We start from the raw sequence: 27,605 nt of genomic DNA, 5'->3' as shown, positions 1-27,605 counted from the left end.
AAAATCTGGGTTCGGGTTGCTGGGTTACTAGTCCAAGATGAGTTAAAATTAAAACATAAAATATTTAATGGTATTTTTGCATGCAAGGGTACAAAACTATGTTCGGTCCAAATGACTAATTTGTCCGATTCAGATTCAAACGGGTTTGAAAATAAGTTATGTCCGAAAATCGAATCCAAACACAAATTTGTTGTCTAGTTTAAAACTGGATTCGGATCTAAACACATATATCTTGATCGATTTACTTATCCATTGTTACGATCACCCATGTCGAGTTGAATCGACTTCGAACTGTTTCTAGTCTTACGAACCGTGATGGCTTTTTGATAAGAGAGAGTGTGGATTGAAGAATGGAAGAGTTAATAAGTAGCTTCGTTCGAGAGAAGCTGGATCTCCTTTTGCGACTGAAAGACAGTCTTTTTTGGATATATATTCAACATACCAACAAAATACAATTGGAGGACTTTAAATAAGGAAAACACACGACTCTCCTATTCCTACTACTTAGGAAGGAGTTACACATTATTTACACATGAACTGACAGTTGCATAAGAACTAAATGGGAAACACACGTATTAAGTAGATAAGATAATAAAATAGAAGTGGGACACCTCTCCCATGATGACCATAGACTTGTGCCAAACCACTACGTGCAAACAAGCACGTATCATCCATACCCTAATTCGGATTAGTTTATTGTCCAATTTACTTGTCCAGATTTAAACCAATCCGAGTTCATTCAATTAAGTAAGTTTGAAATTCATTCCGGATTAGGGTTTAGACATGTAAATATGTGTTATTATCTGACTCAGAACCTTTTTTTTTTTTTTTTGTGACTTCAACCAATAGGATGTTGTCAATGGTATTCCATTTTGTGGTCTCGTCTATATGTCAAGGGATTTTAGCTTCAACCAGATTGGTAGATTCATATTGTGCTATATATGTGCATTATGTTGTGCTTTTGTAGATTGTAATACAACGAACAAATTTTGAAACCCAAATTCTGACATGTGGATTGGATCTGCAGGTCCACATGCCCGTTTGTGCTACTTTGGGTCCTGGTCACTTGGGGACCTATACAGGCAGCTGTGTGTCCATACCAATCTAATTGATCAGAGTTTAAGAAGAATATAACATTCTACATTATTAGGTCTAACAAGAATATGAGATTCTACATGATTAGGTGATATCACTGATATCATATATTATACTATAATTTATGATGGATACAATATAAATGAATGTCTAACCGATCCCAAACTTTTAAGATAAATGTTTCGAGGACTTGATATAAATGTATATCTAATCGATACCAAACTTTTGATATAAAGGTTTCGAGGACGTGCATTTAGCACAAATTCTATGACCGGTGCATCATTTTGCTACATCTTCAAGCAAAGCTAATCAAGTTACAAATAAACCCCTAAGCAGAAAATTACAACACCATAATCAAAGTTACAAATAAACTTGTCCCAGGGCAGTTAATTGTACATCGTCGATCAAAGCTAATCAAGTCTCACGTCCAAGCAATCTATTAAGTCTTTCGAACAGTACAAATGATAAACTAATTGGTTAACTGAAATGCTAAAAGTTACAAACAAGCAACCCTACCATGATGAGCATCGCATTATACATCTAATATTCTATTTTCACAAGTGCACTCGGGGCTTCCGGTGATCCATTCTGAAGCCAATCCTTTGCGCATACAAGGGCTTCCACTGTCTCTGGTCGCAAGGAACTCAAGTACTGGTCCAGCTCTTTATCCATGGTATCGAATACAGAGTCGGGGGCAGCAGTTGACACTGGAACCGTTAAGATGTCGCGAGCCATCTTTGAAAGAGTTGGGTACTTCAGCCTATTCAGTTTCCACCAACCTAACACATCAAACTCTTGGACCCGAGGCAACAAAGACTCCTCCAAATACTGGTCTAGCTCCGATTTCATCTGTTGGCTAGTAGTTTCCATGATGTAAACATCAAAATCCATTAATCCATGATCTGACAGCAGAGTCCCCTCGCCCCTCCCATTGTTTTCAGCATTTCCTTCATCTGTATAGGCTGGGGTAAGAGGCAGAGGGAGTGCCACATATTCTAGAAAGAGCTCATGGATTCCATCATCGACACTCTTGATATACGTAGGAGCTTCTTCTCCAAATATCTTGCCGAAACTGAACTCAACAAGTCTCATCTTAAACCGGGGATCCATGACTACAGCAACTGCCAAAATCAGGCTACAATCTTTCAAATACTTATAAACCTTTTCCTGCATTACTTTTGCAATGCTGCTTACGAAGGGTTCCTCACTAGTAACAGCACGAGCCAACTCTGTCTGAATCTTCCACACTTCGTGAAAGAATGAAATAGCAGTTGGACTAGATGTAGACGTAAGCATGTTCGCCGCATCATAGAGGAGCTTCAAGTATGTGCATATAGTTTCAACCTGCTTCCAGTATTCCATTGATGGGGGTTCTCGGTAATCAGAATCGGAAGTATCCAAGCAAGAAAATACTTCCTTGAGCTCAGAAGCGGCCACCAGCATATGATATGTTGTATGCCACTGCTTTTGATCATCGAGAGACAGGCTACTTTCACTGGGGACCTGAAGCTGCTGCTTGAGCTCAAGAAACTTCTCTTCATGTGATTCTGATGTCTTTACATACTTTATACTGTCCCGGATTTTCTTGACAACTTCACGTCCTTCCCCTAGCAAATCTTTTGCTATGCTGCTCAAAGTGCGAGCAATGCACTGTGGAATCAATAACTGACCACTAAAAATGAGCGGATTCTTGGCACAAAGCAACGCCCTAAGATTTTCAAGCCCAGAATCACGTAGTGGATGATTAAAAGTTACCGAAAACAACTTGTTCTCCAAACTCCAGTCTGAGAGACAACAAGCAACGGCATGGCTGAGAGCAGTATCAGAATCAGGATATGGTTCCATCACAACATTGAGAACCCGCCTTTGGACTTTCCAATCATTATCAAGGAAGTATCCACTCACAAACACATAACCTAAGCTCTGAGTTGACATCCACATGTCCAATGTAAGGCAAATGCGTCCAGGTATCCCCTTAATGAACTTCATAAGGCTTTGTTTTTCCCTTAGATAAGTGGCAACACAATCCCCTTGAACAGTATTGAAGCTCACCATCCCAAACCGGGGCTGAAGATTCTGGACAAAGGTTATGAATCCTGGATGTTCAACCATGTGAAGAGGGTAGTCATGCATGATAATCATCCTAGCAATTTCATGGCGGCAACGGTCTGAATCAAAAGAAAGGTAGGGTGAGCTAGAAGATCTATAGCGTCTTTTTGGTGGATCAGAGGTACTGCCATTTCCAGCCATCTTAGAATGTGGGGTATATGGTGTTAATTGATTGTTATCCTTATTGTGTAAAAGTGAAGGGCAGGTTCCCTTGGCAATATGACGTTTGAGGTGGCTGGTACCTGCTACCTTTGAGCCTGTGCTATACGCAAAACTTTGCTTGCACTGCTTACAGCATGCCCTTCTACATCCAGGACTTACAGTTTCTATGGTGAAATGTTCCCACACTATTGACTTCTTTTTCCTTCGCTTGTTAGGCTGTGTCTCTGGAGTTATTTCCGCAAGAGCCAGTTCATTGTTTTCCTCGGGAGTGGCCATGTTTCCTCAAGTTGTCAATGCGTGCTTCAGGTGGCAAAAAAGAACCCCCCTAAACAAAATTTCACATTTGAAAGAAAATTAGACAAGCGTAAATTACATATGGTGCAATGTAAGTTTCAGTAGAAAATAATTACAACTTAAGAAAACTAATTTAGTAAATAAATTCAGAAGAAATGCGGGTAATAAATTTAGGTTTTAAATGAAGGGAGCTATACCCTAATAGCATATGCTTAAGAACCGTAGCACCATATGTAGGAGCCACATTAAATGGTGACAAGTGTAAGCCAAACAAGCAAAGAACAATTTTACCACTTCCAAACCACATACCATTGGAATAACAAAAAAAAAAGGCGCAGGTAGTTGGATTATGATCCTTCAAACTAGGAAACGGAATACATCTCAGTAACCACCCATACTATCAAAACATGAAGAAATTAAAATATTCCAATCATTTAATTCAAATTTCAGCTTAGATAGAAGTTATTATTTCTCACAAATAAACTATAAAACCATTGGATAATTACCGCCAATGATCAATGCCAGAACAATAAAAAGGATCGATAGAAAAGTAAAGGGATTGTCAAGCAAATGCAATCGGTGGACGAGAAAACCAACGATACGAAACAAAAAGTACCCAAACACTAAAATAATAGAAGGTTGAATAAAATTAAAGACCAAGAGAAGCTGACCTCAACCCCAAATATTGTGCGAGTAAGATTTGTGTGCATGCATGTCAAGTGCCAGTAGATACCAAATTTATATCATTCAGGTGCAGCTGTGCCTGAAGGATTCCCTCAACCATTCATGACCTTGGTTCGGAGAACTTAATGTAAAAAGAGAGACATGATAAAATTAACAAAACAATCATGCTGGTACAACCTAGAATTATCATTATATGCATCCATCTTAATATTTTTGAAGCAGTTTTAGTGAAGTTCAATATAAAGTTCATGCGTTATCAAAGCCATACATTAGACCAAGCACAATCCGGGACTGTCCTATACATATAAACACACAAATAAGGACAACAAAAATGTGCCTACACATACCCAAACACTGTTGGTACACAGTGTTGGTTGGTGTAGTTGAGGAAAATAAGACATTAAGCAAAATACATGGACCCTAAGGAAAAAGAAAAGAAACAGGGGACCTCTTCCACGCAACTAACTATCCAAACAATAAAAACAAAAGCCCAACAATACAAATCCCCAATATTTGACGGAATAGAAAGTAGAGTCTAGAGAGGCCTCGGTCTCCCAAAGTACGGGATAAAAGAAAACTCTCCCACATGCCAGGCCAGGGCACAGGAGAGGAGCGGGGCTAGGGAGAGTTGTAGAAGACAGTAAGATACTGGGCCAAGAGCCCAACAAAACACCTGACTAAACACGTATAACGAGTAAAGAATACTAGTATTAGTAGTCTAGACCAGAGTTACATAAACTCGCGAGTCATGAAGGCCATCTCATACCTTGGACCTCACAGTTTGCTTATGAAACCCAGTAACGGGCCCCACGTTGAACTTGGTCAACACCAGTACTTTCCCAACAAAACAATGGGCTAAAACGGGTCGTAGAGAAAAACCAGATCTAGGTCGACTCGCGCTTGGGCTTCGCCGATTCGTGGAGGAAGACACCTAAAATAAGCCCAGATCTACAAAATCCATGGCTGAAACAACAAGAAATAGTTCTCTCTTATATATAATATAATTAACCCAGACACCAATCGATTCAACACATCGGCGACGGAATTCCTCAACCGAACAACGATACCTCAAATTAAAGACTTAATATAGCACCAAAGCAACCAAAATAGAACAAAATCACACCACAAGTTTCAAACTTGGGACAGAAAACCGTGCCGAAATTGAGTCAGAAAATTAGGGCAAAACAAAAGGTTAAAGTTTGATACCGAAAGATTGCACGAACAGTAAGCGATCCCCGTCACTAGAAGAGGTTCGGGAGGCGAGCTTCCGAGTTCCGACCCCCCGCAACCGCGAGAATCTAGAATTTTAGAGAGAGAAAGAGGAGAGAGAAGGCAGAGAGATGAGGGAGAGAATTGGGCTTTGGAACCAACCCCAGAAGCTAATTGGACCTGGAAAGTGCGAGGTATTGGTTGGGACTTTGGTTTGTGAGACAAATTTTGTGGAATGACATAAAAAAAATAGGGCGTGAAGTTTGGATTATTTTGGATTCGGACTCTGAGGTCCAATAACTCCTGATTTACCAAAGCCCGTTTACGACACCAATTCTTTTTCTATCATTTCTTCGACTCTTTGATGCCACGTCACACGCTTCCCCAGGCGGGTGGTGCAGTCCGGTGGTCGTGATGTTGAAAGGCCCATCCAATAATTAGAGACCATTTGACAAATGCGGGGCCCAAGGCCCAATAACCTATGTTCAGTATAGTGGCCGGGAATGGTTTAAACTAACGAAATGATATTTAAATATTTTACAAAAAAATCAAGTACAAATTATTACTATAATATATTACAATTAATTTATATTTGATTCTATACCGCAATGCTACGTATTTCTCAGAAATTTAGTCATAACATGTAATTAGACAATATAATAACGAAACTAAATATAATTAGACAATATAATAATGAAATCAATGTAATAACACAATTTAATGTAATTAAATAAAATAATATTTTTATGACTGGTTATAGAAGAAATTATTAGGGATACAAAGAGTTTTCCGATTCTATAACGTGCAACATCATACAAGACAAGGATCCGGGAGATGACATGTGCATTTTGCATAGGTTCGATGACCTGTGCATCATTTTGGCACATCTTCAAGCAAAGCTAATCAAGATACAAATAAACCCCCTAAGCAGAAAATTACAACACCATAAGCAAAGTTACAAATAAACTTGTCCCAGGGCAGTTAATTGTACATCGTCGATCAAAGCTAATCAAGTCTCACGTCCAAGCAATCTATTAAAGTCTTTCGAACAGTACAAATGATAAACTAATTAGTTAACTGAAATGCTAAAAGTTACAAACAAGCAACCCTACCATGATGAGCATGCCATTATACATCTAATATTCTATTTTCACAAGTGCATTCGCGACTTCTGGTGATCCATTCTGGAGCCAATCCTTTGCACATACAAGGGCTTCCACGGTCTCTGGTCGCAAGGAACTCAAGTACTGGTCCAGCTCTTTATCAATGGTATCGAATACAGAGTCGGGGGCAGCAGTTGACACTGGAACCGTTAAGATGTCGCGAGCCATCTTCGAAAGAGTTGGGTACTTCAGCCTATTCAGTTTCCACCAACCTAACACATCAAACTCTTGGACCCGAGGCAACAAAGACTCCTCCAAATACTGGTCTAGTTCCGATTTCATCTGTTGGCTAGTAGTTTCCATGATGTAAACATCAAAATCCATTAATCCATGATCTGACAGCAGAGTCCCCTCGCCCCTCCCATTGTTTTCAGCATTTCCTTCATCTGTATAGGCTGGGGTAAGAGGTAGAGGGAGTGCCACATATTCTAGAAAGAGCTCATGGATTCCATCATCGACACTCTTGATATACGTAGGAGCTTCTTCTCCAAATATCTTGCCGAAACTGAACTCAACAAGTCTCATCTTAAACCGGGGATCCATGACTACAGCAACTGCCAAAATCAGGCTACAATCTTTCAAATACTTATAAACCTTTTCCTGCATTACTTTTGCAATGCTGCTTACGAAGGGTTCCTCACTAGTAACAGCACGAGCCAACTCTGTCTGAATCTTCCACACTTCGTGAAAGAATGAAATAGCAGTTGGACTAGATGTAGACGTAAGCATGTTCGCCGCATCATAGAGGAGCTTCAAGTACGTGCATATAGTTTCAACCTGCTTCCAGTCTTCCATGGATGGGGGTTCTCGGTAATCAGAATCGGAAGTATCCAAGCAGGAAAATACTTCCTTTAGCTCAGAAGCGGCCACCAGCATATGATATGTTGTATGCCACTGCTTTTGATCATCAAGAGACAGGCTACTTTCACTGGGGACCTGAAGCTGTTGCTTGAGCTCAAGAAACTTCTCTTCATGTGATTCTGATGTCTTCACATACTTTATACTGTCCCGGATTTTCTTGACAACTTCACGTCCTTCCCCTAGCAAATCTTTTGCTATGCTGCTCAAAGTGCGAGCAATGCACTGCAGAATCAATAACTGACCACTAAAAATGAGCGGATTCTTGGCACAAAGTAACGCCCTAAGATTTTCAAGCCCAGAATCACTTAGTGGATAATTAAAAGTTACCGAAAACAGCTTATTCTCCAAACTCCAGTCTGAGAGACAACAAGCAACGGCATGGCTGAGAGCAGTATCAGAATCAGGATATGGTTCCATCACAACATTGAGAACCCGCCTTTGGACTTTCCAATCATTATCAAGGAAGTATCCACTCACAAACACATAACCTAAGCTCTGAGTTGACATCCACATGTCCAATGTAAGGCAAATGCGTCCAGGTATCCCCCTAATGAACTTCATAAGGCTTTGTTTTTCCCTTAGATAAGTGGCAACACAATCCCCTTGAACAGTATTGAAGCTCACCATCCCAAACCGGGGCTGAAGATTCTGGACAAAAGTTATGAATCCTGGATGTTCAACCATGTGAAGGGGGTAGTCATGCATGATAATCATCCTAGCAATTTCATGGCGGCAACGGTCTGAATCAAAAGACAGGTAGGGTGAACTAGAAGATCTATAGCGTCTTTTTGGTGGATCAGAGGTACTGCCATTTCCAGCCATCTTAGAATTTGGGGTATATGGTGTTAATTGATTGTTATCCTTATTGTGTAAAAGTGAAGGGCAAGTTCCCTTGGCAATATGACGTTTGAGGTGGCTGGTACCTGCTACCTTTGAGCCTGTGCTATAAGCAAAACTTTGCTTGCACTGCTTACAGCATGCCCTTCTACATCCAGGACTTACAGTTTCTATGGTGAAGTGTTCCCACACTATTGACTTCTTTTTCCTTCGCTTGTTAGGCTGTGTCTCTGGAGTTATTTCCGCAAGAGCCAGTTCATTGTTTTCCTCGGGAGTGGCCATGTTTCCTCAAGTTGTCAATGCGTGCTTCAGGTGGCAAAAAAGAAAATTAGACAAGCGTAAATTACATATGGTGCAATGTAAGTTTCAGTAGAAAATAATTACAACTTAAGAAAACTAATTTAGTAAATAAATTCAGAAGAAATGCGGGTAATAAATTTAGGTTTTAAATGAAGGGAGCTATACTCTAATAGCATATGCTTAAGAACTGTAGCACCAGATGTAGGAGCCACATTAAATGGTGACAAGTGTAAACCAAACAGGCAAAGAATAATTTTACCACTTCCAAACCTCATGCCATTGGAATAACAAAAAAAAAAGGCGCGGGTAGTCGGATTATGATCCTTCAAACTAGGAAATGTAATACATCTCAATAACCACCCATACTATCAAAACATGAAGAAATTAAAATATTCCAATCATTTAATTCAAATTTCAGCTTAGATGGAAGTTATTATTTCTCACAAATAAACCTTAAAACCATTGGATAATTACCGCCAATGATCAATGCCGGAACAATAAAAAGGATTGATAGAAAAGTAAAGGGATTGTCAAGCAAATGCAACCGATGGAAGAGAAAACCAATGATATACAACAAAGAGTACACAAACACTAAAATAATAGAAGGTTGAATAAAACTAAAGACCAAGGACCAAGAGAAGCTAACCCCAACCTCAAATATTGTGCGGGTAAGATTTGTGTGTATGCATGTCAAGTGCCAGTAGATACCAAATTTATATCAGTGCAGTTGTGCCTGAAGGATTCTCTCAACCATTCATGGCCATGGCCTTGGTTCGGAGAATTTGATGTAAAAAGAGAGACATGATAAAATTAACAAAACAATCATGCTGGTACATTCTAGTTGAAATTATCATTATATGCATTCATCTTTAATATTTTTAAGTAGTTTTGAAACAGGTTTAGTGAAGTTCAATATAAAGTTCATGCATTATCAAAGCCATACATTAGACCAAGCACAATCCGGGATTGTCCCATACTTATAAACACACATATAAGTACAACGAGATGTGCCAGTACAACGAGATGTGCCTCCACATACCCAAATTTTAGTCACTGGGTGGGTTGGTTTAGTGTTTGTTATTCGAGCTAAGGAAAATAAGACGGCCCTCTTCCACGCAACTAACTCGCCAAACAATAAAAACAAAAGTCTGCAATATTTGATTACGGAATAAAAAGTGAGTCTAGAGAGGCTTCGGTCTCGCAAAGTACGGGATAAAAGAAAACTTTCCCATATGCCATGCCATGCCAGGCCACATGAGAGGAGAGGGGCTAAGGGAGAGATGTCCAAGACTGTAAGATACTGGGCCAGGAGCCCAACAAAACACCTGACTAACGTATGAGCCTATGAGGAGTAAAGAATACTAGTCTTAGTAGTCCAGACCAGAGATGTAGTCTAGACCAGAGTTACATAAACTCATGAAGGCCATCCTTGGACATTGGACCTCACAGTAAATTGCTTATGTTTTATGAAACCCAGTAACGGGGCCCACGTTGAACATGGTCAACACCAGCACTTTCCCAAAAAAAAATGGGCTAAAACGGGTCGTAGAGAAAAAACCAGATCTAGGTCGACTCGCGCTTGGGCTTCGCCGATTCGTGAAGGAAGACAGCTAAAATAAGCCCGGATTTACAAAATCCATGGCTGAAAACAACAAGAAACAGTTCTCTTATATATGATATAATTAACCCAGACAGGCAGACACCAATCGATCCAACACATCGGCGACGGAATTCCTCAACCGAACAACCATACCTCAAATTAAAGACTTAATATAGCACCACAGCAACCAAAATAGAACAAAAGCCCACCACAAGTTTCAAACTTGGGACAGAAAACCGTACCGAAATTGAGTCAGAAAATTAGGACAACACAAAGGGTTAAATTTCATACCGAAAGATATCACGAACAGTAAGCGATCTCCGTCACGATAAGAGGTTCGGGAGGCGAGCTTCCGAGTTCCGACCCTCCGCAACCGCGCGAGAGATCTGGAATTTTAGAGAGAGAAAGAGGAGAGAGAAGGCAGAGAGGAGGGGGAGAGAATTGGGCTTTGGAACCAACCCCAGAAGCTAATTGGACCTGGAAAGTGCGAGGTATTGGTTGGGACTTTGGTTCGTGAGATAAGGTTTGTGGAATGACATAAAAAAATAGGGCGTGAAGTTTGGATTATTTTGGATTCGGACTCTGAGGTCCAATACTCCTGATTTACCAAAGCCCGTTACGACACCAATTCTTTGATGCCACGTCACACGCTTCCCTTGGTGGGTGGTGCAGTCTGGTGGTGATGTTGAAAGGCCCATCCAATAATTACAGACCATTTGACAACTGTGGGGCCCGAGGCCCAATAACCTATGTGGCTATGTTCCGTAGTGGCCGGGAATGGTTTAAACTTTAAACGAACTATATGATATTTAAATATTTTAGAAAAAAATCAAGTACAAATTATTATTATAATATATTACAATTAATTTATATTTGATTATATACTGTAGCGTTACCCTGAGAAATTCAATCATAACATGTAATCAGACAATGTAATAATGAAAGTAAATGTAATTAGACAACGTAATAATGAAATCAATGTAATTAGACAATGTAATAACGCAATTTAACTGTTATGGCTGGTTATAGAAGAAATTGTTCGGGATACAAAGAGTTTTTCGATTCTATAACGTGTAACATTATTCTTCATCTTAGACGTTGAAACTCAAACAGTCGTGATTCGTGAGTAGGGTTGTAAACATGTCGAGAGTTGCACAGGGCGTCATGTTTAAGAGCTTGGCTCATTTATTACTATGGGCCGAACTTAATTTTAAGGAAGTTGGGCCAATAGGCTCGAGGGGTCTACTTTTGAAATACCATTGAGAAGTTTGCTTCTCATTGGAATCGAACCTTGGGCACACTTAACACTTATACCTAACCCAGTCTATTGCCAATCGAACCTCAAACAGTCGTGATTCGTGAGTAGGGTTGTAAACATGTTTAGAGTTGCACAGGGCGTCATGTTTAAGAGCTTGGCTCATTTATTACTATGGGCCGAACTTAAGTTTAAGGAAGTTGGGCCAATAGGCTCGTGGGGTCTACTTTTGATTTGAAATACCATTGAGAAGTTTGCTTCTCATTGGAATCGAACCTTAGGCATACATATGCCTAACCCAGTCGATTGTCAACTAAACCTTCGCTCGTTGATAAGGGGGTCTACTTATTTAATCTAAAATATTAATATTAATATGGAAGGAGTTATTTGCACATGTATTTAACTCAGTACACATACTCACTTAGTACACCCTAAATATTTGTTAATACACATTAAAGTTCTCAATTTACCCTCAACCATTCATGGCCTTGGACATCTCCTCAGACTCTTATTCATGATTCGGAGAAACCAAAAATTACATATCTCATCACAGTTGAGAATTATCATTATATGCATCCATCCTGTAAAATTATGAAGTAGTTTTAGTGGAGTTCAATATAACGTTCATGCATTATCAAAGTCATTTATCAGACCACTTAAACACAATCCGGGCTGGTCCATACATATAAACATGCAAATAAATACAACAAAGATATGTCTGCATATACCCAAACACGTCCTTTAATCTTTTCTAAAATTCGATTCAGTATCTTTGACTCCATATAGAACTTATATTATTGAAAGAGAGATTTATCTGGTTTCAAGCCTTTCCATGTGCTATGGGTAATGGGTTAGTTGGTTTACTCAGTTACTGTTATTCTAGTTTGCTACTTGAGAAAAGAAAACATCAGGCAACATCAAGCAAACTACATGGACGTGGCAATTAACAACAAATGAACAAACTCACCAAAAAAAGAAACAGATGGATCTCTCCCAAGCAACTAATTAACCAAACAACAAAAACAAAAGCCCAAGAACGCAAGTCCACGACATTTGGTTACCGACTAGAAAGTAGAAAGGTTGGGTCTCTAAGATGTCTTAAGTACGCAATATAGATCTCCCACAATCCCACAAGAGAGGGGCTAAGCTAATAGAGAAGTGTACAGAGGATAATAAGAATACTGGGCCATGAGCCCAACACATCACAATAAATGCGTACTAGACACAGACCAGAGTCACATGAAGGCCATCTTGGACCTCACACTAAAATTGCTTTTTAAACCCAGTAATAGAGCGAGATGGTCGGACGCATAGAGCGGGTACGCCTATGGAGTGAGGCCTACCATATGGAGCAGGGCCGATCATATGGACGCAGAAGATGCTTTCAATCATGATTCTTGAACTTGTTTAGTAGATGAAGTTTCTTTCATTGAGTTTTGGTTGATGGTTGGTTAATTTGAGTGTAATGAAATGTGCTTGGCGTCCACGATTCCTTGTTAGAAACAAAACTTTTGTAAACCTTACATCAAGATATCTATTAGATTAACCAGTGTAAATATTTAGTGATGATATCGACAGAAGAGAATGAAGTATCAGATGGACAGTAAACTTTAGTTGTATCTTGTAACATCTTGTTAATTGACTATCTAATGGTTTGAACATCCTTCAGAAACCTATTTGTAAACAATAAAACATTCGACAAAAAAATTCTACATCAGCAAAATCCCACGTCATCGAGTCCAATGTGACCAAAATGTGACAAGTCAACATTTTTCGACGATGATTGCATTAGAAATTGATCGGAGTGATCTATTTGGCTGAAATTAAAACATTTAGTAATCTATTTTGCTTTAAACTTTTCATATAAAAAAATTTTGATAAATATTATAAAGGAAAATAACGTCTGTTATAATGTGATCAAGCCTTTCATTGACATCTCTATTTGTAATAGATTGATGTAGAAGTAATTTATAATTTGCTATTACATTTGTTCTTGCAAATTGAGAACCTTATTGTGTAGGCGCTCACATTTTAAAAAATGATTTCTATATCATTAGTGCAATCTTAATTCGTTGTTTGGGTTATTTTTGGGCAGCATAGATAGTTCCTGCAAATGGGTGTACTTGACGAAATAGAGTAAAATCTACATATCATAAAAATATAAAGCAAAGACAAAACTTTCCAATTAATGAATACAAGAAAAATTATATGTAATTTTAGGCTTTTAGCACTTTTCTTTCCTTTTACTTGCAAAACCAAGCTTTTCTATGACTTCTCTCTTTTTTCATCATCTACTTCTCAACTAGTAATTTGTATAATTGTATTTATACATACTATTACTGATACTTTTGTATATCAAAAACTGTTCAATTTTGTTTGCAGCATAGTTTTACCATTCCTATCCATCAAAAGGTCAACAAAGTTATCATTTATGAGGTTCGGCCAATTGTGTCTACGTGCTCGGCGTTGTAGAGAGTTTTCACTATTTCAGAGAAATAATACAAGATACAGACTTAGGGTTATAATAACCCATATATACCCAAACTCTACTCTTAATAATTGGGCCGAAAAATACATTAAAGGCCCAAAAAAAATTTCTTCATGAGCGCTCCTGTTCGGACCTATCGGCCCTCACCTCTGCTTCACGAAGTAAGTCTCCCAAAAATCTACTCATAGGATCCGCAACAATCTTCTAGAATTGAGTCACTACGCACAAAACAGACTCCATACTAAATCTGAACAGTCTTGTGTAGTTAAATATATTTCAATCCAGTGATAACGTTGTTCTTGTGTGAAGAAGGTCCATAATCCAGTTGATAATGATTTATGGACATAGATATGATCGATAGATGTTCAAGCCCAAATTAAACCCCTATATATACACACACTCACCCTCCATAAATATAAGATTTAACAAAATAATTAGTAATGATATGTAGCATCACCACCAAAATCTCCAAATTGATCATGCATATTTGAAATATAATTGCAACTTAACATTATTGAGATTTCAGTTTCTTTATATATATATCTAGGCTTTATTGGCATTCAAGAAAGGTAGATAGTTTTGGTCCATAAACTGATGAGAGTAGATGAGAAATTTAGCTTCTTATATTAGCAATAATTGCTGTTATTTATATTATAGTGGACAGAGTTTGCCATGGCCCTTTGTCTGCCCCATCATAGACACAAAATTTCTCTTATGGACCTACAATTCACCACACATGTTGCATTCTCTTGGCCAGACATTTAAAACTCTTTTGCTTTCACTTGTTTATTAGGTAAAGATTCCCTTAACAACTTCCATCTACCCCTCCTAGTTTACACTTTCAATTATGCATAATTAGCCACTTTTGACAACATCATTGGATACTCCAAGAAAAAACCCAATAAGAAGAAAACAAAGAGAGAAATAAAAAGTAGTTGAAACAACTAACTGGGGATTGCTTTTTTATACTGAATGAGCCCAATTAATAACCTTTAATTCTTATATTTGGATGCTATTGCATGTCCAATGGCATGCCTCTTATGCTATTTGTACACCCATCTGGCCATCTCATTATAAAATGCCAAACACCATGGCAGAGACAAAGTTGGCACTATATTATTGCTCCAGTGAAAACTAAAGAATTCATCAAACCCAGCAACAAAAGAATTGAATTTTCCATAAAATTTTAAAAATCAACAATTGGGTATGAAGCTAATTATGAATAAAATGTGTTATGAAGGACTAATTATGAAGTTATGGCAGGGAGGAAGGGAGGGAAGGAGGGAGGAGGGGGGAAGAGAGAGAGAGAGTTGAAAGGGAAAAAATGAAAAATAACAAAGAATAACAAAATAGTGATGTAAGAGAGTGGTTAAAAATGACGTCAGAAAGTGATAAATAGTAAAATATGTTTCACAGAAATGTAGGAGATCATCATGCAAGAGAATCGAAAACCCCAACAGGAAGAACAACCATCATTGATGATAGAGAGGGAATCTTCTCTGCAGTCATAATTCCCTTCCCTTGCCTTTTTTTTTTTTGTTCTTTTTAATTTATTTTCCTCCCAAAATTTGCTTCAATTATCAAAAAAAAAATATATATATATATATATAACAGAAAATTCAATTAAATCTACTGACACCCTTAAAAAAAAATAATTTACTTTAACATTCTAGGTGTACTTCCATGCATGGGTCAAACTTGTTGCAGTAGATATAATCATATAAAATAATTCCCATAATTCAGAGTTATAATCTTTAAGAAAAGAAGAAGGAAATTTCAAACAGAATTTGTGAAGAATTACCAATTACGAGCTCCAGCCGTAGATTTTACATTGCCTAGCAATTCGATAGATCTAGACCGCAAAATTCATACAATTAAAGTCCTGAACTAGTCATGTTCTCCCACAGCTTTCTTGAGCTTGCCATGGTAAATCAATGGCCACGGAAGTTCAAGAAAGCCGTGGAAAAGCATGACCAGGACTTCCCCTCCATAGGATTTAACATCTCCAGCTACCTAGCCTCTTCAGATCTCTCTCTCCAAATCATATACAGAGGGAGAGATAGGGCAAGTCCATACAAAGCTTATCGTGGACCACTCTAGCATATACAACCTTCTTCATATATCAGCTTTATAGAGGGAAGGGAGAGAACTGAGAAGGGACAGGATAGCTAGGGGGCGGTTGCATATAAGAAAAAAACATAGACTTGACTTTTACTTGTGTGAGTGCGTTGTAGGGTAGCTTACAAAACCGTCGAACCAGTAGGATGCCCAATCCGATTTTAGTATTAAAAAATTAAATTAACTATAAATTATTATGATTGACTAATGAAAAGATCCAAGTATTACTATCTAATGCACATGATTAATGTGAAATCACGGGTCTCACATGATTCATATCATCATCAATCATCAATCATCATCATCAATCAATCATCATCAATTTATATATATATAACTAAGGATCCACAAGGCTTCTCCTTAATTCATGGTGCCACATGGACGTTTTTACAAAAAAACCTACATAGACAAAAGAAAATTTTAAAATATATTAGAAAACTTTAAGACCCACAACCACACACATAAATATATTGCAAAACTTTAATACCCACAACCACATTCATACACTTTAAGACCCACAACCACACTCATACAGTTAATAGTATTCAAATAATTTTAAAATTATATTGAATTGTATGGGAATTTAATGTTTTATAGGAGTGGTTTGATGTTGTTTTGGTTTCTCAAAGATCATGTATTGCTAATTATGAGAGTCTTTTGATATTATTCAATTAATGAAATTCATTTGTAGTATTTAGTTTGAAAACATTTTGTGTGTTTTTGGCATTAATTACCATCATTTTGTGGGAATTTTTGTGTGTTTTTATCATTTAGTGTGTTTTTGATGTATTTTGTGTGTTTTTGTAGTATTTAGTTGATGTATTGTGCATGTTTAGAGTTTGGTCAGGTTTAGTAGTCTGTTTGGATTGCAACATACACAACATGAGAGGCTTTTCCATGCTATATTGTTTTAATGTGTAAGTAAATTCAGCCCATTTGGTATTGGAACATGTAAGTGGTGACAGGAAAGAACGGTAGAATTCAATGAGTTGTTGAAGGTCAAAGTGATTATAGGCATAAATCTACCAGTCATACATAACATTTCAAAAATATAAATTCAAAAATCTTATTCTAAAAATATTAAGAATTTTATTCCAAAAATATCATTTCAAAAATACTACTTATGCTACATTGTACTTCTCAATATTAAATGTCACTTTGTAGAGATTGTTGTACTAACCATACAATATTGTCTCATAAACATATCTTTGGTGACCTATAACACTTTGTAGATACTAGCGACGCAAATAAAAATTGATAAACTCATAGCATACTTATTCCTTATGCATCAAATTTCTTACACCCTATCAGAAAAAAATTTTCTTAGCAAATTAAAAAACTAGTATTGTACATATTTTATCTTCATCTTACAATCATCTCTATTTTCTACAATTAAAGCTCTACTACTCTTCATGTTAACAAAGTATCGAAAAACTTTCACATATCTCTATTTTCCAATCAAAATATGTACCGCGCGAAGCGCGGGCATGCAACTAGTTTATATATATAAAATGGAGGCCTCAAGGATGATTCCCTTTGAATTGTGGAGAATAGCAAAGAGAGGGGTAAAAAGCTTCCCCTTAATTATGAGAAAATCATCAATGCTAATAATAAAGACCCACCAAAAATTAAATAAACATAATATTAAATATGTTAATTATGGGAAAATCAATGCTAATAATTGTGGAAAAGTATTACAAAATATTGAAGTGTTTTAAAAGCTGCCACATCTGCTTCTGTATGGCTCAAACTTTTGCCACATGTAATAAAATAAAATTGAAGTTATGTTAAGAAACACTTTCAATCATCACGTATTTTCCGCCTCATGTGATCAATCATATGTTACAATTCAATAATGTCATGTTATATATAGCAGTGATATTATCTTGCTACTGAATGTACTCGCATTATAATTAAAATCTTTATGAAGTGTATTGCACTTCAAACTTGATCACTTTTAAGAACCTTTTAGTTTTACCTTTTAGTCACGTGAATAAATGGGGACACATATTTTCGCTCTGTTGACTCTACTAAGTACTCAGGTTTAGAATGTAATTCATGATTTTTCCATTTACTACTATGCATAGAATGTTGTCCATATACATGTTCTTAATGATCTTTGCCACTTTGGAGAAAAAAGCAACGCAAACAAGAATTGCTAAATTATGAACATATTTTTTCCTTATGCATCAAATTTCTTACTCCCTCTTAGAAAATTATTTCTTAGCATATTAAGAAAAATGTATTGTAGTTATTTGTTCATCTTACAATTATCTCCATTTTCTACAATTCAAGCTCTGTTGTTCATCATGGTAACAAAGTATCAAAAATCTTTATTTTCCAAACAAATTATGTGCCCGCGCTTCATGCTGCGCGAAGCGGGGGCATGCAACTAGTTAAATACTATGCATCAATCTCAGTATTTGGAATATACGAGACAAAAAGTATTGGATACGTAAGAATGTTGATTGGTTAATAATAACTTCGAAGAAAATTATGGAAAGAGCAAGCTAGGCGTTTGTGATCATCCCCCATCACCCTCACAGATGCCTTGTGATATTATCACAATAATATCTTAATTTATTTAGGGGGTATGGGTTGTTATGGTCCCCCAATCTTTATGTTCTTTCCTATTAAATTAAGTAAATTAATTCATGCATAAAATATGTGATTATTAAAATGATTTTCATTCTTGTAGATCTATTTATTTCAAGCAACTTGCAAGAAAAATTTGTGGAATATATATTATGCATAACTCTAATGAATTTTTCATTGTGTTATTTCAGCTTGAATTTACAACTTCAATTTGCTTCTATCTTATAAGTACTAGTAATGTAAAAAATAATCCGAAGAGATCCAAATGCAAAATCATCAGATCAATTCACAAAACTGGATATATTAATTTTAGGAAAAATTAAATTGTAATCTATATAGATCACTGATGATATATATATATATATATATGCAATCATTTCATTTTTATGTTCGTATGATATGATGATGAGGAGGATGATGATGGGAAGAGGTCAGGAGGGACCTGATGGGACATATTTGCACATGGCATTTTTTAAAAAAATTTGTCTTAAACTATATATATATATATATATATATATATATATATATATATATTCGTCTATAATTTATTTTAATTATATATCTGTTGTTGGGGCACATATACACGTTTTTAGGATATGGCGTATCACTCAATTGGTAAATATATATTGGGATAACATAAGATATTATATGTATTTACATGTAATATATGTTCATAAGTGTTCGAATATGGGGCTAAGACTTAAAAGATAATGAGTTCGATTATCATTGAGAATATCCAATAACCTTTTGCATCTAAAAGCCCTACATATTTCGGCAGGTGCAGTCTCCCATTCCTTATCTTTCTGGTAATTATTGAGTCTTCACAGAATAGGATGTGACCTTAATCTACCTCCCTCGTGCACCGACGAACGGTGCCGTGACGATGATTTATTGGCTCAGAGGTCGTTTAGTGGTCAGTTCTTAATTAATTAGGTTCGTGTCATACCGTCATGTCTTTGTTGTTATATACTATTCACGTTCATGTCTGGCTTTGAGTCTTTAAGACGGGTAAGTACGTGTCAATTCAATCTCTTCTTCTTCCTCATCACGCAAGAAAATGGAGAAGTGAAAATGATTGTAGTAGTGTTGATTCATTGTGCGTATTGTTGGAAACCACACAAAGATGGACTTAATATATAGCTTAAAATTTTGAGTAAAGATGAGCTTTCCTTCATGTCACGTAAATCCACATGTGTTAGACTCATATAACGTGGGCTAACCCCCTATCCAAATTCTTAATATGGTATCAGAGTCCGGTTGCCGGGTGTGTTTGAGGCCTAAAGAGGCTCGTTTAAAAAAAAAAATCGTGACAAGTGTATCATCACCTCTGAACATGTAAAAGATGTGACAAGTAAAGATGAGTTTTTCTCTGTAACAAATAAATCCACACAGTGACGGAGTTGGGATGGATTGTCACTGGGGTCGCACTTTCTATAATGATAAACAATTATATACCAAAATAACCTATTAAGAGGACAAAATGATATTAGTTAAAATAACTCAAATAATCATAGTCATAAAAACAAACATATTACAATTTGACAAATAACAAATAAAATATTACATATATTAATTTTTTAAAAAAAAAAAATTGAGTGGGGTCACTTGACCCCACTCCACCCGCCTATCTCCGCCACTGAATCCACATGTATTAGGCCTGTCCAAATTCCTTAACACTTATGTGGTACTGTAAAAAAGCTGTGAAGACTGAATAATTGGGCAAAACAACTGCAAAGGATGCAGCGAAGCAAGACTGGATGCGTAGATGGATCCACAGTCCACAATCATTGTATCATTCTGATTATATTATTGATGGGACCCGACCCACTATCCAACTCCCCGAAACAATCCAAATCTCTCCATCTGATATGATCTGAACTGATGGTATACATGTTCATACTTCATAGTGTCCTTTAATGCACGATTCATGACTAGTCAAGTGCACACGAGAGCATCTGATCATCTGTTGATCTGCTGTTGTACGGATCACTCCATCTTTTACCATTGTATCATACAAGAGAGGGAAAAAAAGAATAAACAATAATTTATGGGGTGATCATGTAATAATTTTATCTGCCATCAAAGATAGTACTCCTCATTTTCACCACATTCAAGTGTTGAGGAACTTGAGAGTTTTATGTGATCTATAAGTTAAACTCAATAACTCAAATAACGATAAAAAATCGTGTGGATCTTAGGCCAAAACCAACAAGACCTTAAATGATTTGTGCCAAACTTCTATCTCACCTTATTCTTCTATTTCTCACCTACTTCTTTAAATTATGACATATGTCTATGATCTCTACCTCTTAACCTATTTAAGGAGCCTAACTAGGATGGACGGTGATTTCAATAATGAAGTACAAACTAACCACCTTTAACAGGAACCATTCTAATTGTAATGCCGCCTAAACAATTGGGGAGAACAGAGTCAATGAGAGGTGGCTCGGTTAATAATTTTATGGGTTAAACATATGTGTGTCGAATGTTCGATTCCAATGAGAAGCATATTTTTCAACGATATTTCAAAAAATTGAGTAGAACGGGACGGGATGCGACAAAGAGTGGCACGATTCGCTCCGTCTATGGTGTGGGCCTGTATGGTGGGCCCACTTAACGGTTTCTTTTTTTTGAGAGGAACAGCCTGTTTTAGATGAGACACTTTTGTAATTTGTCCAATGAAAACTGAACAGAAGGACGTGGTGGCGGATGGGCTGGGGATTGCCATTGGATCTATCTGTTGGAGACCAGAGATGGGCCCCCAATAAACAGCATCTCCCATTCTTCTCAATTATGATCCATTCCATCACATGGATGCACCACTTATTTAAGCATCCCTGATTGTAAAATAAATTATATTGTAGATTTTATTTCGTATAAATCTAAATTTAAAAAGGGAGGGAATCTTTGAATTACTAGTGTGTTGTGGGTCTAAAGCTAAAAAGTGCATTTAGCTCCCAGACAAATGGAATGGAGAAAAATAAATCGAATTGATAGGGATCCCAATAAAAAGGATCTCAGTAATCACAGTAGCGGATGTGTCACTCTCTGATTTAATCACTAGGTTTTGTGGGCTCCTATACTTACATCAATCAAAGAACAAGATCCACTGTTGGGATGACTGAGATCTCTAACATTTTTGAAAAAGAAAACCACATTTGTTTGATTGGTAGATTCTAATCTTGCTTTTATTACACTCGTAGTCTCTGAAGGATGAGAACCAATCATGTCACATCTACATCGAGAATTCAAGTATTGTATACGTCATTAGTCCGATCCTTTGTAAGAACTACCCATAATAACGAACTTGCAAAATGAATCTGTTTATCATAAAGAGATTCGTTGTTCCTGACCCTGCTTCACCTTAATTGTTATTTGAACAAATCAAAGTGAGGAATCCTCTTTTCGACTCTGACTTTCCCACTACAATCATTGCTTTTCTTTCTGTTACTTCGAAAGTCGTTGCTTCAGCTTCAACCACTCGATTCACAGAACATGGGATGCCTTGAATGGGATGTTTTAATTTGAATTCTCTTGAGTGTTGACACAAACCAAGCCCAAGAGGGTTAATGCTACAAATGTTTAAAGGCCCAGCCCATTATAATAGTTGGCCCATTTACAACGAATCTTTGAGCCCATTAAAGTTGCATATGCCCAATTCAATGACACATGGAAACTTGGGTCGGCCCATTTCCTATGAACTCAGTCCTACGGTTTTCTATTGGACTTTTATTAACCTAACTATAAGCCACAAACTTGTAGTAGTCGTCTTGGCCAGCGTGATCTTCAAAATCGTGTTAGTAAATTTACAAACCAGAAATACTATGGATCTCAACAATTGGGATCCCAGTTATTCTAGTTGTTGAGGTGTATACACATGATTTAATGTGCACGTGGATATTAAATCTTGTGCGAACACCTCAAAAACTGAGAAACTGGGATTTCAATTGCTGGGATCTTTTATCTTTTTCGTTTATAAGCTGATATTCATAGACAAGCTTCTAAGTTCTAACCTCGATGGCATAAATAAAAATGACCACCCATACATGTGATCTGCACCATCAATTCAACAAAAACAGTTAAAACAAACTGTTCCAATACAAATTATTAGAGAAAAAAATAGTGATTAGTGCATAAATGTTTTGAACTCAAAATTCTGTTGAAGAAACAATCATCAATCTATATATATATAACGGAGGATTCAAAATGCTTCTCCTTGGTGTCACGTGGATGCCTCTAAAAAAAACCTACACAAAAAACAAAAAGTAACGGACAAAAGAAAAAGTTAAATATATTGAATAACATTAAGACCCACAAGCACATACAGTTAATAATATATAAATAATTTTAAAATCATATTTAATAATACAACAAATAGTCATATCAATTATCACATATTAATTGCATAGAAAAACAAAAAGATAAAAGCTTAAATGAAACATATTCACAATATAAGTATAAAATAACACACAAAAACATACAAGATCACAATAAAGTTCTAAGAGATATTACAAAAACTTCATGGGAAAAATGAACAATTTCAACAAAATTCCTAACGATATGACCCTACAAATCATGGAATTAGTTGTCAAACAATAACCAAATTATACAATTCAATAAACTCTAATGATGAAAAAGATCAAGTTTAGGATGCATTCTTAAGAGATTTCATAGAGGATGATCCCGTATAAGATAATGCCTTAGTGGATGATCGTACAAATGAGGAATTTAATCAAATGTGAGATACAGAGTACAACAAATTATATATTATATATGCTTATTGACATAGTATGAAAAATTGTGGTTTGCTGACATAAGAAGCAATAATAAATGAAATGTAAAAACTAGGAGACAAATGAGGTGCGCTATATTTTCTATAGAATTTAGAATTTATGAGATGTTTTTTAGTTATTTTACAACTTTGTTCAAAAAACCAACCCAAACAATAATTGTTAAACTCTGAACATATTTTTTCCTTATGCATCAAATTTTGCGCTCCCTCTTATAAAATTATTTCTTAACATATTGAGAAAAATGTATTGTAGTTATTTGTTCATCTCACAATTATCTTCATTTTCTATAATTCAAGCTCTGTTATTCATCATGGTAACAAAGTATCGAAAAATTATCAAAAATCTTTATTTTTTAAATTAATTATGTGTCGCGCGAAGCGTGAGCATGTAACTAGTTAATTATACCCTGAAATCTTGGTATGCCGATCAAGCGATGCCCGGCCGTCTTCGATACTTTCACCTCTGCATATATTCAGAAATTTTTAACAATGAAATTCAAGCACAATTCAATTGAGTTAGTAAATTAATATATAGGTATAATTAATTACTAAAGCGAGAACCGTCGAGTTTGAGAAGAGAGTGAGGAGATTCAGACAGAGCAGAGGCGGGGCGTTTCTCTGTTTCGTTGGTTGCATGGTTTGGCTTTTAAGGCGGAGACGCGGTCAACGCTCGCACCCGTACTTACGGTTTTTATATTTTTTTTAAAAGTTGTTACTGCTTTTGTACTTCTTCTGGCGGCACTAAACTGTCAACTGCAATGGTTTAATATTTGTTAGGCCAACAAAAATATTGAACCGATCCCACCTCTATTATATAAAAAATCAAGTCAAACACGTATTTTAATACAGTCACATCAGCAAAACACATATTCCAATACAACCACATCAACAAAACATAAATTTCTATACAATTTCTCTTCCCACCCAACATGGAGGCCAACAACATTTCATTCCTCTATATTATCCACAACAAAACTACACCAAAACACCAAATATCAATACATCCACATCAGCAAAACACTTATCCCAATACCGTTACATAAGCAAAACACATTTTACAATATAGCCACATCAACAAAAGACAACATATTTGTTGGCCCAATAACACTTTACCATTGCAAGTGCCTTACATTCCGTCTCCTTTTTTTTCTAACAATTTTGGAACCTAAACAAAACAAATAACTTAATGAAATTATATATATATATACAATCCGTCTCACATGAGGGATCCTGCATCCGCTTTAACTTGCGGGACATCCTTTTCCATTCGTTAGATCAATCCAATGGCTACAAATCCCCACTACCCTTTAAGGCTTTAATCCTTTTTTTGACCCATAAAAATAGCAAACTCGATTTTTATCTTTCTCCTTCATCGATCTACAGCTAAATATGAAGACCTGATTTCTTTCTTTCTCCTTCGTCGATCTACAGCAAAATATGAAGACCCGATTGCGAATTTCTATCTTTTTCTTTCGTCGATCTGCACCATCTTGTGCGTATGGACTCGAATGACCAAAGCAATGACAGTCTTCATCAAAACCAGACCCAAATGATCGAAGCAAGGCAGAGTCGACTTACATCTTCGCCGATTTACACCATCTTCATCTTGAGACCCTTTTGTTAGGGATTATTCATCGATTTACATCGTCTGTTTGAGGTGGTGAGGGGTTCTTCGTTCAACGGCAGAGTCTGATTTGTTATGTGCGGTGTTAGGGATTTTGGGCTTCTTTGAATGATGGAATTTTGAGTATTTTTACTATTATGAAAATCTTCCTAGTTTAGGGATTTTATGATTTTTGACAATTTTTCTATGAGTTTTTTGTGCGATTGGATTGTGAGTGGGGGGCAGATATTCTTGCAGTTGAATCAGAAAAGTATGATTTTCATGTGATTGTAAGATATTCATAAGAATAGGACTCATTTTTGTTCTATGATCTATTATTCTTTGCCTGAGTTGTGGAATTGCTTTGCCGCTTGAGTGAGAGAGACAAGCAGATCAGATGGGGTTCGGGCAGATTGAGAGTGAGAGAGACGGCCGCTTGAGTGAGAGAGAGTGGCAGATCGAGAGTCAGAGAGACGATGGGTTAGGGGATAAAACATAAAAGCTTATATGGACCGCAAGATTGATCTAACGGCAGAAATTTGTATCCCGCAAATAACTGAGCAACGGGATCCCTCATGTGAGACGGATTGTATATATATATATATATATATATATATAGACCCTTATTTTACACTTTTACAGTTAAACCCTATGTGAGAATTTCTATATATATATATATATATGTATGTATATGTATGTAGAGCTGAATCTTTCATTGCTTAGACAGATCTTTGACAAATTTCTACCGTTGTTTATCGATTAATCCTAACTACTCCTTAGTTAATTTTCGTTCCTAAAAGTAATTCGACACTATATAGTAGTAGTAGTAGTAGAAACATTATAAACCAATTTCAAATGGCTTATAAGAATTTTGATTCTTATTTCGTCGAGTTTACTTCATATTCGAGGATATATATATATATGTGTGCGCGCGCGCATTCAATCTACCGTAAACAAGGAGGAAGACTGTTTAAAAGTCAAAGGTAGAGAATCAAAGACATTACACACCTTAATTTGGCTGCAGATAGAGCTGCTTCTTGATTAATCCAGAAAAAACAATACGGCTACAACTTCATCAAAAGAAAAGGCGGGCTCTAGTTACATGCACACAAACACAAAGAATAGGAGAAGGAAAACAATGAAGAAATTGAGAGAGATTATAGATATATAGATAGAGACAGAAAGTGATATTGGCGCGGCTCAATCTGAGATCGTATATTACGCAACATAATTTCAATTTCACTTCGTAAATCCGTTTTCGGATTGAACCTCACCAATATCGCTTTCCTTTTTTGTTCATTATAATTTTCTTCCCAAACACCCTGCCATTTCTCTTCTTCAACATCTGACATATTGCTCCTATTTTGTCACCAAAAGAACAATAATATGATCAAAAAAAGATATGCGATATTAATTGCCATTGCTTTGGTGGAGTAGGATGTTGGATTTTGTCGGGTATATGGTAGTGGTTGAAGTGGGGATATACATATACACATATATATGCCCAAATCATGATTCATCCTCTCTTATCGTAATCAATTAATATCCTTACTTTTGGATTCAATTATATATATATACTTTTAGAAAAGTAAAGAACAAAATCAACACACTAGATATCACCCAAAAAAATCATATAATTTAATAATGAAAAATTATAAACCATATGCACACAAGAAAGGGATCGATGAGTAAAGACTACAAAAATGGATTCAATTCATACAAAATAAAAGACAGCATAAACTTACATATGTTGAACACACACACACACACATATAGAAATGAGACTAGCCAAAAGGGTCTATGGTGTTTAGTTTTGATTCAAATCAAGAATAGAGAGCCATGCAATAGCTAGAGAGCTACTGAGCTAGGGTTCAAAAATGAAGTGTTTATCAATTGAAAATTATGAAGACACAAGCAAGAACTAATCTTCAACAATACAAATATAAGAAGAAGAAGAAGAAGAAGAAGAGAGAAAGCTATAGGATAATTAAGTGGTGGATGAAGAGGATCAACAAATATGGATTGGATTGAAGGGGGAATTAGAGGAAGAGAGAATATGTGGTGTGTAATATACAGATAGGGTGGGGGGTGCCTCGGGATATATAAGAAGAGTGAGGAGGAGCTGGTGAGGGGAATGATCGATGTCAAGGAGGAAGCACAAATAACTTACTTTTTAGGGTTTTGTCATGCTTGGTTTGTACTCAATTAGAACTCTCTCTTGCCTTTTTCTCCTTCTCTCTTGCGCATGCACCCTGTAAATAACTAAATATTCCTATAGCTTGCTCCACCAAAAATTACAACCCCTCCCCAAAAAAAAAAAAGGTTAAGAAAAGAAAAACAACTCCTCCTTTTGATATTATATATACTATACATATATATATATAGACATATATTAATATTATTTATTTATTATTACTATTCTTTTAATATATACTCCCCA

The 27,605-nt window shown here is 36.3% G+C and overlaps 2 protein-coding genes across 6 annotated transcripts; both read right to left on the bottom strand.

The window, feature by feature from the left end:
• Positions 1-1,397: 1,397 nt before the first annotated feature.
• On the bottom strand, positions 1,398-5,779 carry LOC119993782 (zinc finger BED domain-containing protein DAYSLEEPER-like). Of its 5 annotated transcripts, none has more exons than XM_038841013.1 (3): positions 5,551-5,779; positions 5,111-5,307; positions 1,398-3,691 (listed from the first exon to the last, which is right to left on the bottom strand). In XM_038841013.1, the coding sequence occupies exon 3, from the start codon at positions 3,640-3,642 to the stop codon at positions 1,636-1,638; it is 2,007 nt and encodes a 668-aa protein (XP_038696941.1). In that variant the 5' UTR covers positions 3,643-3,691; positions 5,111-5,307; positions 5,551-5,779; the 3' UTR covers positions 1,398-1,635. The 5 variants fall into 5 exon arrangements, with proteins under 5 accessions (XP_038696941.1, XP_038696938.1, XP_038696940.1 ...); XM_038841010.1 differs by lacking the exon at positions 5,111-5,307 and adding an exon at positions 4,332-4,465; XM_038841012.1 differs by lacking the exon at positions 5,111-5,307 and adding an exon at positions 4,332-4,451.
• Positions 5,780-6,448: 669 nt separating this feature from the next.
• Positions 6,449-10,830, bottom strand: LOC119993781 (zinc finger BED domain-containing protein DAYSLEEPER-like). The gene is made up of 2 exons (XM_038841007.1): positions 10,606-10,830; positions 6,449-8,720 (listed from the first exon to the last, which is right to left on the bottom strand). Exon 2 carries the CDS (start codon positions 8,694-8,696, stop codon positions 6,690-6,692), a length of 2,007 nt encoding a protein of 668 aa, XP_038696935.1. The 5' UTR covers positions 8,697-8,720; positions 10,606-10,830; the 3' UTR covers positions 6,449-6,689.
• Between the last annotated feature and the right edge of the window lie 16,775 nt (positions 10,831-27,605).

The sequence above is a fragment of the Tripterygium wilfordii genome, chromosome 23 (genome assembly GCF_013401445.1).
Source record: "Tripterygium wilfordii isolate XIE 37 chromosome 23, ASM1340144v1, whole genome shotgun sequence".
NCBI lineage: Eukaryota > Viridiplantae > Streptophyta > Magnoliopsida > Celastrales > Celastraceae > Tripterygium > Tripterygium wilfordii.
This window is presented reverse-complemented; position numbering and strand designations above follow the sequence as displayed.

Excerpts from the sequence above, each read along its gene's own strand:
- LOC119993781 (XM_038841007.1), bottom strand. The coding sequence starts at position 8,696 with ATGGCCACTCCCGAGGAAAACAATGAACTGGCTCTTGCGGAAATAACT.
- LOC119993782 (XM_038841013.1), bottom strand. The coding sequence starts at position 3,642 with ATGGCCACTCCCGAGGAAAACAATGAACTGGCTCTTGCGGAAATAACT.